The sequence below is a fragment of the Ursus arctos genome, unplaced genomic scaffold, assembly GCF_023065955.2.
Source record: "Ursus arctos isolate Adak ecotype North America unplaced genomic scaffold, UrsArc2.0 scaffold_30, whole genome shotgun sequence".
NCBI lineage: Eukaryota > Metazoa > Chordata > Mammalia > Carnivora > Ursidae > Ursus > Ursus arctos.
The window spans coordinates 17,332,745-17,349,891 of NW_026622986.1; the positions used below are offsets into that span (position 1 = coordinate 17,332,745).

At 41.6% G+C, this 17,147-nt stretch overlaps 1 protein-coding gene across 23 annotated transcripts in view; it reads right to left on the bottom strand.

The window, feature by feature from the left end:
- Window positions 1-8,647: 8,647 nt before the first annotated feature.
- Window positions 8,648-17,147, bottom strand: part of MLLT10 (MLLT10 histone lysine methyltransferase DOT1L cofactor) — a 232,109-nt gene continuing 223,609 nt past the window's right edge. For all 23 annotated transcript variants that reach the window (XM_057304613.1, XM_057304612.1, XM_057304610.1 and 20 more), the window contains 2 exons: window positions 12,688-12,897; window positions 8,648-10,446 (listed from right to left, as the gene is read on the bottom strand). In XM_057304613.1, the coding sequence (XP_057160596.1) occupies window positions 10,402-10,446; window positions 12,688-12,897 (255 nt within the window). In that variant the 3' untranslated portion in view covers window positions 8,648-10,401. The remainder of the gene's footprint in view (window positions 10,447-12,687; window positions 12,898-17,147) is intronic.

Genomic DNA, 17,147 nt, shown 5'->3' on the forward strand with positions numbered 1-17,147 from the left:
TTGGAGCAAGAATCTAACCACCACATGGAACCACAGAGCAGCAACCCAGGAAAGCAGGTGTACCTAGTGGCGGAGCTGACGGAGGCACCCAGGACCTCGGGTGAGTCAGCAAGACACAAAAGCAGGAGCAGTGACACTAAGACACTACAGATAAACAGCCGAGGTCAATGACGCACTTTTCCGAAAAGGAAACCTGCACGGCCAAGTCCGGTTTTGTTTCGAGTGGATTCCTGCGAGACTGAGAAACGGAGGCAGGAGTGACTGCTCAGTCACCGGTCATTTCGGAGGAGTGACATTCCTCAGGGCTTCCTGAACTCGAGTTTTGCGCTTGTGTGCGGAAGAGGAAGGCTCTCCGGGAACCTAAACTTAGCTCTCTGGGACAGTTACAAGCCGAGAGCCGGTCTTCCTGGTTTCCTCGACTCCTGCTCGCTGGGGGCTCACGCGCCGACCCCCGCCTCTGCTTCAGGCCGCGTGGGGGGAAGCCCGCACAGCCGCCGCGCAAGACCCCAGAACCACCGAGTACGGCGAAGCTTCTCGGTCACCGAAAGGACTCTGGTTAAAGCTAGCTACGTAAGAGGAATTCAGTCTTTACCAAGTAGGAATAATGCTACTTTCTTAATGTGCTATAATTCTCTACCTGGCATTTATTTTCCTTTTACCTCCACTGCCACTCTTCCCCCCTCCTTTGCATTGCAGCAAGTTTCAGGGTGCACTCCCGGTAAGGAGGCCCTGAGATCTAAACTCAAGGTCCGTTTGCGCTGCAGAGTCTCCCACCCTGTATCACGTTTACTCACGAGCAAAATTAGGTAACTGCAAGACAACCCTCCAAAGCACGCAGCACACCGGACGCTACAGAAAAACGGTCACGTGACGCACCAACGGTCCTCAGGGCCTTCGTTCTCTCCAAACAAGAATCACCAAGCTGGAGTCACGGGTCATTCCTGACTTCACTCTCCCCTCATACAACTAACAATTATTCAGGAATGACACCATTGGGAGAATCCGGGGCGGGGGGGGGGGGGGGGGGAGGCTGAAGTAACCCGAGGCCAGGCGAGCCCACCTTGGAGAGTAAGGGCAGCAGCTGCACTCCGACCCCACTGCCCCCCCCCCCCCAGGCACGCCTAGCACCGCTCCGAGGTCTCCCCTGTGCCTCCAGTTCCTTCGGTGGGAAAAGAGAACCCGGCGGGAACATGCAGCCCCCACCCCAGCACTGTGGGTCGCTTCATGGAAACCCTCCATTTCCAACCCCCGGCGACTGGACTCTGTGGGGCTCAACCACTGCGAATCGGACAGAGAAGGGGGGAGGCACTCGCAACACCCCGCTCTTACCTGAGGCACCTTAGGCGTAGTCCCACCCAGCACCTTTGCTCACCTGCAGAGCCAGAGCCTGACCGGCACCTCGGCGGGGAGCTGCTCTGGGGGCTGACTTCCAGCTCCACCCGCTGCGGAGTACCGCTCCCCGTCTCTCCTGACCAGAGACTGACTGGAGCCCAGATAGGAGCACTCATTGACGGCCCACCCCCTGCTAAATATAGCCCCCAATCACCTGACCAGAGTCTGGCCACAACACCTGGAAGCTGTGTAGCCCAGACGTGCTCGCGGGGAGAGGTCAGCAGGTAGAGCTGATCATCCCCCAAAAAGTGGCACCTGGGGAAGGGATTGGCTTGAGTCAAGACCACAACGAGCTTTGCCCGGCTTAGAGTCAGTTTCCCCACTCCGCGCAGGCAGGGGAGCTAATTCTTAGCCCCACGCATGGCTGAGAGTAGCTCCTGGCCCTTCCTGACCAGACCGCCTGGTGGGAACACCCGGAAGGACGACTGCAACTGGCACCCGTGCTGCCCAGGCAGGGAGCTCATTCCCGGGCCCGCCCACAGCTGAGCGTGGCTCTGGCCCTCCTGAACAGAGAGCCTGGGCGGAAGGCCTGGAAAGCGCAGCCGACCTCCACGGGCAGAGCTGACTGTGGACAGGACAAAACCAGTGGCCGCATTCAACCAGAGAACTTGGGGCACAGATGGCTTGAGTCAAGACCAGAAAGAGTCCTGCGGTCTTGGAGCCAGTTCTTCCCCTCCACCTGGACGGGGAAACTAATTAGTAGCCCTGCCCATTGCTGAAAACAGCCCTCAGACCGCCCAGCCAGGGAGCCTAGCCAGAGCACACGGGAAGTTACGTAGCCCGTCCCTACTTGCAGTGTGGCCCTTGAACAGCACATTCTGTGGTTTCCCGGCCTGCAGAGTACAGCCAGTAGCCCTGGCTGGCCAGAGAATCCAGTGCATAATCTGGCCTGCAGGGCTCACTGGAGAGCCCATTCTGCTGCCCTGCTGGGGCAGGGAAGCTAACTCACAGCCCACCTACTCCTGAGCATAGCACCCAGTCCTGACTGTGTAGTAAGCCTGACCAGACAACCCAGGCAACAGTGGAGCCCATCCTACAGCACCCCCCGGGGCCCCACTCCTGACCTCAGGACTGAAGCAATGGCCTCACCCAAAAATGACCCCGGTAGCTGGCCCCACAGCTGGACATTCCCAGCAGACACATTCAGAAACCTAAAGTGAGCTGTCTGATGAACTGTCTCTGCCTATGTGAACCTGTAGAACCCGGAAAAGGAGACTACTTACTCAAACACATAGATACCAATGTGAGGAATGAAGCATCACGAATCTCAGGTCAACATGACACTACCAAAGTAAACTAATAAAACTCTAATAACTCACCCTAAAGATATGATCTGTCAAAGAATTGAGAATAATACTCAAACTTTGGTTAACTCACAAGAACACACAGAAACCAAATGAAATTAGGAAAACAATGCATGAGCAAAATGAAAAGTCTGACAAAGAAATAGAACTACTAAAAAACAACAAAAACAGAAACCCTACAGCTTAAATACGTGATGACTGGAAGAATTCAACAGAGAGCTTCAAAAGAAGACTTGACTAAGCAGGAGAAATGATCAGTGACGTGAGAAGACAAGACATTCAAAATTATTCAGTCTGAGAAACAAAAGAGAACGAAAAAGAGTAAAGAACACATATGGGAATTTTGGAACACAACAATATTCACATTATGGGGATTCCAGGAGAAGAGAAAGAGAAAGGGACAGAAAGTATATGGTAATGGCTGGAACTTCCCAAACTTGGGGAGAGACCTGGACATCCAGATCCATGAGGCCCAAAGGATGCCAAATCGGTTGAACCTGAATAGGGCTACACGAAAACACATTATGATTAAATTGTTAGAAGTCAAACACAACGAAAGAATTCTGAAAGCAATAAAAGCAAAGAGAGAAGTTACATAAGAAAGAAGCTACATACAGAAACTCCTTACGACTATAGGCAGATTTCTCAAAGGAAATATTTCAGGCCAGGAGAGAAAAGGATGACACATTCAAAATATGAAAACAAAATAACCATCAATCAAGAGTTCTGTATTTGGTGCAGCTGTCCTTCAGAAATGAAGGAGAGATAAAGACTTTTCACAACAGGGGTGCCTGGGTGGCTCAGTTAGTTAAGCGTCTGCCTTCAGCTCAGGTCCTGGGATCAAGCCCCATCGGGCTTCCTGCTCAGCTGGGAGCCTGCTTCTCCCTCTGCCTCTGCCACTCCGCCTGGTTGTGATCTCTCTCTCTCTCGCTCTCTGTGTTAAATAAAATCGTAAAAAAAAAAAGAAAAGAAAAAAGACTTTTCACAAAAATAAAAGCAGAGGGCATACATCACCACTTGTACCACCAGCCTTACAACAAATACTAAAGGGAGTTCCATGATACTAATTAACATCATGGATACTAATTAACATCATGAAAACATTAAAAGGTAGTATAAAACTCACTGGTAATGGTAAATATGTAATCAAAGATTCTGTAATATGGTAATAGTGGTAAGAAATTCACTTACAACTCTAGTTTGAAAGTTAAAAAACAAACAGTAAAAGTAACCGTGACAATAATCTTGTTACTGAATACACAATATAAAAAATAGGTAAACTATAACATCAATAACCTAAAATGGATTAAACATAAATGGATTGAATTCTCCAATCAAAGGAGGAAGAATGTCTGAACGGGCCAAAAAAGATTCAACTACATATTTTTTACAAACGACTCACTTCAGCCTTAAAGACACACACATAGACTGAGTGATGGAAAAAGACATTTCAAGAAACGATAACCAAAACAAACAAACAAAAAAGGAAGAGTAGCTAAACTTTTATCAGACAAAAAAAGACCTTAAAAATGGTAAAAAGAAACAAAGAAGGTCATTAAATAGTGACAAAGGGGTCAATCCATCAAGTTATATGTAACAACTGTAAATACTTATGCACCCAACATCAGAGCACTCAAATATATAATGCAAAAGCTAACAGAGCTAAAAGAAGTAAACAGCAGTACAATAATAATTGGGGACTTTAATATCCCACTCTCAATCTGGATAGATAATTCAGACAGAGAATCAATAAGGAAAACAGCAGATTTAAACAACACAATAAAACAAATGGACCTAACGGACATATAAAGATATTTCTGACTAGAATATACATTCTTCTCAAGGACACATGGAACATTTTCTAGGACATACAATATGTTGGGCCACAAGACAAGTCTTAGCAAATTCAAGAAGACTGAATTATATTCTCTGATCACAATGGTATGAAACTAGAAATTAACAGGAAAAAAAACTGGAAAACGCACAAATATATGGAAATTATACAACACTCTCCTGAACAACCATGATTTAAAGGAGAAATTACTTTTGTTTTATTTTTTATTTATTTTTATAAGGAGGCTCCAAGCCAATATGGGGCTTAAACTCACAACCCGGGGATCAAGACCTGAGCTGAGATCAAGAGTCAGACGCTTAACCAACTGAGCCACCCAGGCAGCCCCAAACGAGAGATGAAAGCAGCTTGAAATAAAAAAGGGAACAAAACATACCAAAACTTACAGGATACAGCAAAAGCAGTTCTAGAGGTAAGTTAATAGCAATAAACACCTACATTAGAAACAAAGATCTCAAATAAACAACCTAACTCTACGCCTCAAGGAACTAGAAAAAGAAGAACAGACTGAGTGCAAAGTTAGCAGAAGGAAGGAAATAATAAAGATTACAGCAGAAATAAATGAAACAGAGAACAGGAAAGCAACAGAAAAAATTAACAAAACTGCAAGTTGGTTCTTTGAAAAGATAAACAAAACTGACAAAATTTTCAGCTGGACTAACCAAGGAAAAAAGAGAGAACACCCGATTCAACACAATTATAATGAAAAAGACATTACAGCTGACACCACAGAACTACAAAAGATTTTAAGAAGTTATTATGAACCAACAAACTGGACAAACTAGAAGAAATGGAAAAATTCTTAGAAACATAAAATCTAACAAGACTGAATCAGAAAGAAATAAAAAACACCTGAACAGCCCAATTATTGGTAAGATTGACTCAGTAATCAAAGATCTCACAACAAAGAAAAGTCCAGGGCCAGATGGCTTCATTGATGAATTTTACCAAATATTTAAAGAATTAACAACAATCCTTCTCAAGCTCTTCCCCAAAAAATTAAAAGGGAAAGTGCACTCATTCATTTTATGAGGACAGCATCGCCCTGCTACCAACGCCAGAAAGGACACTACAAGAAAACGCAACCACAGGCCAATATCCCTGATAAATATAGATACAAATACTAGCAAACCTAATTCAGTGGGTCATTCACCATAAAAATAAATACATACATACATACATACTCATTCATCATGATCTAGTGGAATTTATACCTAGATGGTTCAACATACATACATCAGTCAATGTGATACATCACATTAATAGAACGAATGAAAAAAATCATATGACCATCTCAACAGAGGCAGAAAAAGCATCTGACAAATTTTAACATCCATTCATGATAAAAAAAAAACTCTTAATTTTAACTAATTCAGTATAGAAGAAATTATCTCAAGAAAGGCCATAAATGACAAGCCCATGGCTAAAATCATACTCAATGGCAACAAGTTGAAAATTTTTCTTCTAAGAACAGGAACAGGACAAAGATGCCCACTCTCACCACTCCTGTTCAACATAGTGTTGAGCAACCTAGACTCCACCAAAAACTATTAGTTCAAATCAGTGAATTCAGTAAAGTTAAAGGATACAAAATTAACATACAAAAATCAGTAGCATTTCAGGGTGCCTGGGTGGCTCAGTCAGTTAAGTGTCTGACTCTTGATTTCAGCTCAGGTCATGATCACAGGATCATGAGATTGAGCCCCACATACTTAAGATTCTCTCTCTCCCTCTGCCCCTTCCCCCCACTCACATGCACGCATACTCTCTTTAAAAAAAGTTGGGGGGGAGCATTTCTATACAGTAACAATGAATTATCTGAAAAAGAAATAATAAAATGATCCTATTTACAATAGCATCAAAAACTTAAGTATTTATGCCTAAATACTTAAGCATAAATTTAACAAAGGAAGTTCTTTTTTTTTTTTTTTTAAAGATTTTATTTGACAGAGAGAGACAGCCCGTGAGAGAGGGAATACAAGCAGGGGGAGTGGGAGAGGAAGCAGCAGGCTCCCAGCGGAGGAGCCTGATGTGGGGCTCGATCCCAGGACTACGGGATCACGTCCTGAGCCGAAGCAGACACTTAACAACTGAGCCACCCAGGTGCCCCAGGAAGTAAAAGTTCTCTACACTGTAAACTACAAGACACTGATGAAAGAAATTAAAGATGATAAAATAAATGGAAAGATATCCCATATTCATGGATTGGAAGAATATTGTTAAAATGTCCATACTACCCAAAACCACATACGGATTCAGTATAATCCATATCAAGATTCCAATAGCATTTTTTACAGTAGAAAAAAAAATTCTAAAATCCATATTTAACCACAAAGGACCCTGAAAAGCCAAAGTAACCTGGACAAAGAACAAAGTGGGAAGCATCATACATTCTGATTTCAAGCTGTATTATTTAAGCTTATAATCAAAACAGTATGGCCTGAAAACAGATATGCAGACCAATGGAACAGAATCAAGAGCCCAGAAATAAAACCAAACATACACGGTCAATTAGTATTTCACAAAGGAGCCAAGAATACTCAATGAAGAAAAGACAGTCTCTTCAATAATGATGCTGGACATTCACAAGCAAAAGAATAAAACTGAATGCCTACCTTACACGACTCACAAAAAATAACTTGAAATGAACTAAAGATGTATTAGATGTAAGACCTGGAACTATAAAACTCCTAGAAGAAAACATAGGGAAAAAACTCCCTGTCACGGGTCTTGGCAATCATTTTTCTGGGTATGAAACCGAAAGTACAAGCAACAAAATAAAAAAAAGTGAGACTATATCAAAATAAAAACTTTGTGAACAGCAAAAGAAACCATCAGCAAAATGAAAAGACAACCTGTGGAATGGGAAAAAATATTTGCAAGCCATATATCAGATAAGGTGTTAATATCCAAAACATATAAAGAACTTACACCAGTCAACAGAAGACACACACGCACACAAACAACCCCCCAAATAATCCAATTAAAAAACAGGCAAAGGACCCAAAATAGACATTTTTTTCTAAGAAGATACACATGACCAACATGTGTACATGAAAAGGTACATGTGAACATGAAAAGGCGCTCAACATCACTCATCATCAGGGACATGCAAAAGAAAACCACAATGAAGTACCACCTCACACCTGTTAGAATGGCCATTATTAAGAAGACAAGAGATAACAAATGCTGGTGAGGAAGTAGAGAAAAGGAAACCCTGTGCACTGCTTGGGGGGATTATAAATTGGTGCAGCCACTGTGGAGAACAGCACGGAGGGTCCTCAAAAAGTTAAAAATAGAACTACCCTACGATCCAGCCTTCCTACCTTTGGTAACGTATCTGAAGGAAATAAAAACATTATGTCAAAGAGAGATCTGCACTCCCACATTCCCTGCAGCATTATTCACAATAGCCAAAACATGGAAACAACCTAAATGTCCACTAATACACTGAATGGATAAAGAGGTTGTGGCACACACGCACACCCATACACACACACACTCCACATATGGTATATAATACCTGTATTACATATGTATAATACATGTATCACATGGAATACTACTCAACCATAAAGAAGAAGGAAATCCTGCTGTTTGTGACAACATGGACGGGACTTGAGGGCATTATGCTAAGTGAAATAAGGCAGACAGAGATAGACGGATGGTCTTGTATATGCAATCCATTTAAAAAGAGAGCGATAGTGAGAGAGAGATTAAGGAAAACTAACTCTTAAAGAGGGATTTGCAGTTACCAGAGGGTGGGGCTGGGATGAGAGAGAATTTATGAATGTAGTCAAAAGGTAAAAATGTCCAATTATAAAATAAATCAGTACTAGGATATAATGTACAATACGATATGAAGACAGTTAACACTGCTGTCTGATAATCTGAAAGTTAAGAGTAAATACTAAGAGTTCCCAACACAAAGGAAAAACTTTTTTTCATTCTCCTGTTTTCGTAGTTGCACAAGATGATGGATGTTAACTAACACTTCACAATACGTGTATGTCAAATCATTACATTGTATGCCTTAAGCTTACGTGGTATTGTACGTCAATTACACCTTAATAAAACTGGAAAAAGGAATGGCACAGAGTTATAAACATTATTAAATTTTATTAACAAAAACTTTGTACATTTTCTTTAATACATGTGGAATTTTACATCTAGGTAAAATAACAACACATTCAAAATTTACCATTTATACAAATTGTTACAGAATAACAACCAGTGGGTTAAATAAGTAAAATAAACCACACCGATTTTTTTAATTATCTACAAAAGATTTGACTTTCTTTAAAATTCCCCTGAACATATAAAAATAAATTAATTTTACTTTTCAATTAAATCTACCAATTAGAAATATTACAAATCAAAATATCAATGTTATCTTATGAATTTTTCACAATACAAAACAGATTCACAAAACCTTATTTACAGAAATGAGGTAAGAACTGTGCAATGTTTAACCAAGAGACATATTGCAGAATTAACATGTTCTTCCAGCTAAGTACACAGTGGAGGTCTAATTACAGCTGGGTCTTTTCCACTAATAATTCACACATTTAAGAACAGTTCAATGATTACATCCCCAATTGTTCAATTTATACTCTGCCATACTGTCACACCAGGAGTGTGGCTACCCAAAGTGTAAGGACTGTGAACACAAATTTCACCTGTTTCAGGAACTGTAGTTGTTTTGCTTGTTTGTTTGAAATCACTGTCAGTAAATGGGAAGTTGTTTAAATTTAAAAAAAAAAAGAAAAAAGAATCTTACCAAATCCACTCATTTTTCTTGTGACTCATTAGTGGATAAATACCCAGGTAATAGTTTTGCCTGAGCTATCTACAGTGGCATAGAAAGTTTTTAATAAAGGCAGAACCATGGGGAAGGCTGCTGGTGCGACACTGACTATTCCTACTACGGACTTACAAGGACTGACGATAGTGAAGCCCAGCTGTCTAGAGCCACCTCCACACCATGGAGGTACTAACAGGCACTTGATTCAGGCCAAACCCGACCAGCAGTTTCCAGAGTGGCCCCTCTTTCTGAAAGAAATCTTTCACTGTAAATTGATCTGGTTCCCCCAGCAGCCTTAGAACTCACTTAACTCAAAATATGAGTAGTTACTTTAAAATATGAGTAGGTCTTAGCACTTTATAAAAGAAAAAGAAAGTATTTAGCAAAAGAAAATTACCTTTAGCAGAAGCAGACCATTACCATCCTAACTTGATTACCAAAATTGGCCAAATCCCATTATAAAGAAAATTTTTATAACAAAGATTGCCAAGTCCCAGTTGATGACCTATTCATTTGCAATACTTAACCAATAAAACTCCAATAGAAGATATTGGACAGTTCCTTAAAATTTGTCTCAAGATCTGACTCACAGAGCGAGCACACTGTAACCAAAACAAAAGACTGTATTTCATACTCTAACTTGTACAACAAAATCAAAAGTTTGTAAATGGAGTAAATCTTTAGTTTTGCTGTTCGTCTCTCCAATTGGTAACAAAATTACTTGTGCACCAACTATATTAAAATCCTCTTAGGTTCATAAATTCATTGCATGTAAATTATTTCATTGACAAAAGTTAGTTATTAAATTTTTTTTTCAAAGTTCAAAAAAATCTGGGTTGAGGGATGGGGGATATATGGGAATTCCATTTCAGTGCAACAAAGCAACAAGAAAATTAATCAAAGCCTTACAAGAAAGTCCTTGTGGCAATTAATCCTTTGTTGTGCAGTTCATTTCTTGTCGCATTTCTTCATAGGTGTAGGAGGGCTGCAATGGCAGCCAGACGAAGTGCTAGAGCCGCAGGAGAGGCAATCTAGAGGTTTCTCAAGTGTCAACTTTTCTCTTGAGTGACAGGCCCAGTTTTATCACTAAGTCTCTGCAGTTAAACAAAATCAAAGGCATTAGGTAAATGAAGGTGTGCCCCGCGCTTGTGGTGATCTTCTCTTACATTGGAATTCTAACGGAGATAAAAGGTGGTACATATGGTTATTTCATTCTTTTCTACAAGCTGGCATGACTACTTTTCAGCACAATAGAAAGACAGGAGCTCACTGGTAAACGTGATCGGTTGCTCTGCATTAACCTCAGCAGTGTACGAAGACAGAAGGGCCCATCTGAAGGACAGAACTCAGAGAGAACGGATGTAGAATCGCCCCCCAAATTGACTTTTCCACAGAAGTAGTAATGTGGTATTGGGGGAAAATGAATTCTTTATGGACTAACAAAGTCATGGGTTCTGATCCCACACGTGCCATTTGTCCCTGAAGCTCTAAACTCTTGGGAGTCTCCTTTTACTAATCTATAAAAAAAATTTTTAAGTCCCTCAAGACTGAAATCACATATACTACTGTTATCTGACAAAGAAGCCTGGCACACAGTGGGGTACTCATAAATATTATTTCCCAGCCTTGCTTTTCTCCCATTAGGTACTTCATACTGCTTACTTTTTTCTTATTTATTATCGTAGTTTTCCATTAGAAAACGCACTCCATACTGTATCACCCAGGAAGAGGCAGCTTGTAAATACAGGCATAGCTCGTTATTGTGCATCACTTTACCGCATTTTCCCCCAAATCCAAGGTTGGTGGCAGCCTTGTGTCTAAAAAGCCTATTGGTACTACTTTTCCAACAGCATCTGATCAATTCGTATCTCTATGTCACATGTCAGTCATTCTTGTAATATTTCAAACTTTTTCGTTATTATATTTGTTACAGGGATCTGTGATCAGTGATTACAACTCACTGAAAGCTCAGAGATGGTTAGCATTTTTTTTAGCAATAAAAAGCATTTTTAAATTAAGGTATACACTTTGTTTTTTAGACATAATGCTATCGCACACTTGACAGACTACAGCATGATGTAAACATAATTTTTATATGCGCTGGGAACAAAAACATTCGTCTGACTCACTTTATTACGATATTTACTTTATTGCAGTGGTGTGGACCTGAATCCGCACTATCTCCAAGGTATGCCTGTAGTTTGCTTTCTAACACAAGAACAAATCTGAGAAGAGGAAAAAACAATATAGAAAGTCCCTAAATTAATACAGACTCACGGAACTTCCCCATGTCTGTAGAACACTGGAGAGGTGACTAGGTTTATGACAGTGACAGTCGTATTCACAATCAGGAAGTCAGAGACAGTGGGGCAAACAAAGGCATTCAAGAGTTGATGAAAACCAATAATCCCGCATTTTGAACCAACTCTTGTTACTCAGTACAACCTAAAGTTTCTGAAGACTAACAGCACAGTAAACAGCAAGCTTTCAAAGTAATGGGAAATAGCAAACATTGTGACTCTTCACACTGTGATTTGCCAAGTCTCCCACCTCATTCTTTCCCTTCTTCCTTTTCCTGACGTCCAGTCTCCATTCTATATCCCAATATCCTTCCTCTAACAGGGTTCTGCCCTGAACTCGAATTTAAGGGAAACACTTATACTCCAGTAAAGTAGACCTAATTGAAGGGGAGAATTAATAGAAAGAAACAGCCTTAAAATGTGCACTACTATATGTATAGTACACTGTTCCTGCATCCATTTTTAATTTATCTTAATTGGTACATTGAAAGGATAAGAGGCTATCACTTACATGAAATTAATAAATTAAATTCCATTACAAATATAATACCATTTACTTTCTTTTTAAAGTTAATCCAGCAGAGTAACTAGAGTGTCCTAAAATTTATATATTATTATAAATATAATTCAGTTTTTCAAAGTACTTTAAAGCAAAATAATAAAAATATTCCAAAATTATCTATACTGGTTCTATAATTAGACAAATTAACTGAACAAAAGTTCCTCAAAAAGCACCAACTATTATCTTTTGAATGGACAGTCCCATGCCACTTACTATAACTAAAATACATTTTCATTTCCAATTTGGTGAATTATAAACGTTCAAACCATATGTACAAATTTAAGCTAATGTACTTAGGGGAGATACAAATTGGCTTGGGTCCTTCATGTTTACAATATCCAGCTGCTGAAACAACTGGTTTTAAGAAGAAATTATCAGGGGAATAATTTTTTTTTTTAGAGACAGTAATCTCTGATTAATCAATACAATTCTTGCTAGTATTTCACGAGAGATCCCAAAGCCGCGATACTTACTGTTACTTTCTGACTTGCACTGTCGCCATGGATGGTGAGAAACGGGTTGGTGGTGGCGGGGTGGAGCGGCGGCGCCTGAGTGCCCGCGAGCAGGTTATTCATGGGGATCTGCGTCGGCGCGGGGATCTGCAGCTGCTGGAGCTCCGGCGGGTGGTGCTGCTGGTGGTGATGCTGTTGCATTAACTGATACAGAAGGGCCTGATGTTGTTCCTTAGGTAAAAACATGTGCGAGAAGATGAGCTCCCGGTCACAGGATTCGGCAGTCAGTAGAGCCTGACTTTTCTATTTTCTTCTTTACTTTAATATTAGATATTTAAATATAAGTCACATTTATACTACTAAGAAAGAAACCAAGTATCTTATCGGGGAAAGGAGACTGCACTAGATAATAACCATCTATTATAAAAATGTCCGTATCACTAGTGAATGGCTTATTTTTAAAACAGGGCGAACAAATATAGGAGATCTTTATTCAAATTAGGTTATCCATGATAATTAAGGGCAACAGCAACTTAGAAGTCACAAGTTATCGGATCTGACTTCAGAATATGGGCCATTCTCATCCCCAGTTCTGGGAATGTAAAGGTAACTGTTAGAGTTCTCATTCACGCCAACAAAGAGTACTTTCGTTGGTGTAGTCGTGAGACTGTTCTTTGCAGCAAGGATGTACTTGATTTCTCAAGTGTTCACTATGTGCAGGCACTGTTCTGATACATATCAGTGGGGGGAAAAATCCCTGCCCTTCTGTGGCTCAGCCTGAGGGGAAGAGAGAGAGACCAACAAAAACGTTAGGGTATGATTATTGGTAAGGATCAGGGTAAACAGGAATGTGTGGGAGACAGGATGGAGGGGTGGGAATCTCAGATAGGTCAGGGCAGTTCTCACTTGGACAAAGACTTGGGGGCATGGAGGGAATTCGCTATGTGGATATGGGGAAAGAGAGGGGATTTCGAGGAAGAAGGCACAGCCAGTGCTAAAGGGCTACGTGGGAGCATATCCAGTGTGATCGAGGTGACCAGGAGCAGGCTGGAGACAAGCGAAAAGATAGAAGACAAGGGGAGAATGTGGGCCTCATGGTGGTACACCGTGAACACTTCGGCTTTTACTCAAAGTAACATGGGAAACCAGGGGAAGGTCTGAAGCCGAGGAGTGACACAATCTGACTCAGGACTTCTGGATGACACCGATGCAAAGTGTCAGACGAGAGTGAAGGATGACTGCAAGGTTTTGAGCTTGAGCAACTCTAAGTAGGTGTTGCCTTTGGATGAGGTCGGCAAAACTATGTGTGGAGCAGGTTTGTGACAAATGAGCAGTTCAGGTTTGGACATGTTATGCTTGGAATGTCTATTAAAATATCCAAGTGGAGCTATCAAAAAAGCAGTTGGATACAGAGGTTTGAAATTTCAGAAAGGGGCCTGGGCTGAAGATGTAACATCCACATATACTTAAAGCTGGACTGGAGGGGCGCCTGGGTGGCGCAGCCGTTAAGCGTCTGCCTTCGGCTCAGGGCGTGATCCCGGCATTACGGGATCGAGCCCCACATCAGGCTCCTCCGCTGGGAGCCTGCTTCTTCCTCTCCCACTCCCCCTGCTTGTGTTCCCTCTCTCGCTGGCTGTCTCTATCTCTGTCGAATAAATAAATAAAATCTTTAAAAAAAATAAATAAAGCTGGACTGGAGAATGGTATTGGAAGCTATAAGACTGAAGGAGATCACTAAAATTCTAGGTTACTCTAAAAGTGAGAGGCTGAGGTGAAGAGGAAAGGAGGCTAGAGAGGAATGAATGGTTAGGCAGAAGAACACCACGGTAACATGGGCTCCTGACTAAGGGAAGAAAGTGTTTCAAGGGGGAGGGAGTGATCAACTCTGTCAAATGCTGTTGCCAGATCCGTAAGAACAACTGTCTACTGGACTTAGCAGTATGAAGGCCCCGTGGGAGGAGACAGCAAGCAGAAAAACAGGGTAGCAGTTGGTGGGGGGAGAGGGTCAAGCAAGAGTTTTTCTTAAGATGGGAGAAGTCAGTATGCCTTAGAAGAAAATGCACTGCTTGTACAAGAACAAACTTCATCCCACAATCCTGGCTGACAAAGAAAAGACGGCTAAACCACCTGAGTTCCTGTGGTCTCTGAGCAACAATTAAAACCTCCTTAATTAACCATGTTCTAGAAATGAGTCATCTATATGTACTATTACTAATAATAATCTTGATTAAGAGGAAGGACCCCAAATAAACTGAACTTTAGTACTTCGTATTAAGATGAGAGACAAGAAAACAAGATCACATTTTAGTGTAAGCATTAAATTTACATACAATCTATCTTTATACCACTGTAAGAACAGTAATAGTGAAAATGATGATCCACAATCAAAACAAGTATTTTCAATATATTTTTGACTAAAGCAAAATAATGGGTAGATACATTTTATTTACTTATTTATAAAGATTTTATTTTTTTAAGGATTATTTATTTATTTGAGAGGGACAGAGGGAGAGACCTAGAAGGAGAGAGAGAGCATGAGCAGGGGGAAAAGAGTGGGGGTGGGGAAGAAGCAGACTCCCCACTGAGCAGGGAGCCCAACGCGGGACTCAATCCCAGGACCCTGGGATCATGACCTGAGCCGAAGGCAAACGCTTCACCGACTGAGCCACCTAGGAACCCTAAAGATTTTTTTAAGTCAACTCTACACCCAACGTGGGGCTCCACCTCACAACCCCAAGATGAGGAGTCGCACACTCCACCGACTGAGCCAGCCAGGCGCCCCAGAGACTTAGAAAGAAGTTACAAAGGCTGAAACTCTGAGCTAGTTAAATAGTGCGTTCCTTCTCCAAGCAGCCTAACTCAAGGAAGTACGCTAGGGAGATGGAGTGGAGATAGTCGCACAAATAACCCGTCTGCGCAAGGCCAGCCAGAATGTCTCTGCATGCGAGCCACACACTTCCAATCTTTTTTTTTTTTTTTTTAAGATTTTATCTTCAAGTAAATCTCTATGCCCAACATGGGGCTTGAACTTAACCCCAAGAGTCGCATGCTCTACCAAATGAGCCACCCAGGTGCCCCCCCGCCAACACACACTTAGTCAATTCCTCCTCTCTTCTCCAAGATACCTATTTCACATTTTCTTCTCTCCTGACCACCAATATCCTTATTTCCCTCAGCTGACGCCTTTCCTTTTTTAAAAGATTTTATTTATTTATTTGAGAGAGAGAGAGCACAAGCAGAGGGAAGGGACAAAGGGGAGGGAGAAGCAGACTCCCGGCTGAGCAGGAATGTGGAGCTCCATCCCAGGACTCTGAGATCATGAACTGAGCTGAAGGCAGACGCTTAACCAACCCACTGACCTACCCTGGCGCCCCTGATGCCTTTAATTCTAATTTTAAAAATTAAAAACATTAAAAGTGGGTTTCCTCAACCTCCTGCCATAAAATCCCTCTGAGAGCTGCTCTGCCTGCCCTCTTCCCTACAGTGGAATGCTGCTCTCCACTCCCCCCCTTCCATCCCCTCTGAAGAACTCTGCTGCTCTGTTATCCTTCCTCTCTCCTGTTGCCATCAACGTACACATAAGCTGTCATATTCAAAATGAATAGAAAATTCCCCCTTAGGCCATGTCTTTCTTCCACTAGCTGCTCATTTCTCTGGTGTTTTAGCCGGAAGTGTCTGGAGCTGCCAATACTCCGCCTTCACTTCCTCTCCCGCCATTTTCTTCAGAACCATTCAAGGAGGTTTTTACTTCTCACCACAACTGTCAAAATGTCCAGACAGCTGAATCCAATGGTCAATGTACTTGTCCTCCCAGAAGCATTTTTACAGAGCCGAGTCCTTCCTTTGTTGATATATTTTCTTCACGTGAACCCAAGGACACCACCTTCTCTGTTCTCCTCTTAACTCACTGGTCACTTCTCCCCACATCATCAGATTATGCTCTGCTTCCAGGATATCCAGGGCTTAGTACTCAGTCATCAGTCTTCATTCCCTACTGATCTCATAAAATCTTGTAAATCTAAGTATCATATATGCAGCAATGACCCCAAATTTATATTTCCAACTGCAATCCTTTCCCTGGACTCCAGACTCACACAACTGTCCAGTCCAAGGTCCACATCTCACTTGAACATCCAAATAGACATCTCCAACTTAGTATGTCTACAACAGAACTTCTACCTTCTCTCCAAAACCGGTTGTTCCTCCAGGTCTTCCAAGTCTCAGTAAAACTCAACATCCCATTGTTTAGGACTCTTTTTTACCTTGAATGCCTGGCAAACAAGTCTTGTTGGTTTTATCTTCAAAATATACAATCCCAGACGGCTTTTCCCCACATTTATCCTGCTATTTAAGATACCACATCTTCTACCTGGACTACTCTCAATAGCCTCCCTGTCTCTCTTTTTGCTACCATCTCCCCTCCCAACACATACAACTTCCCATACAACAGCTAAGTTAATCTTTAAAAAATGTGAATTGTT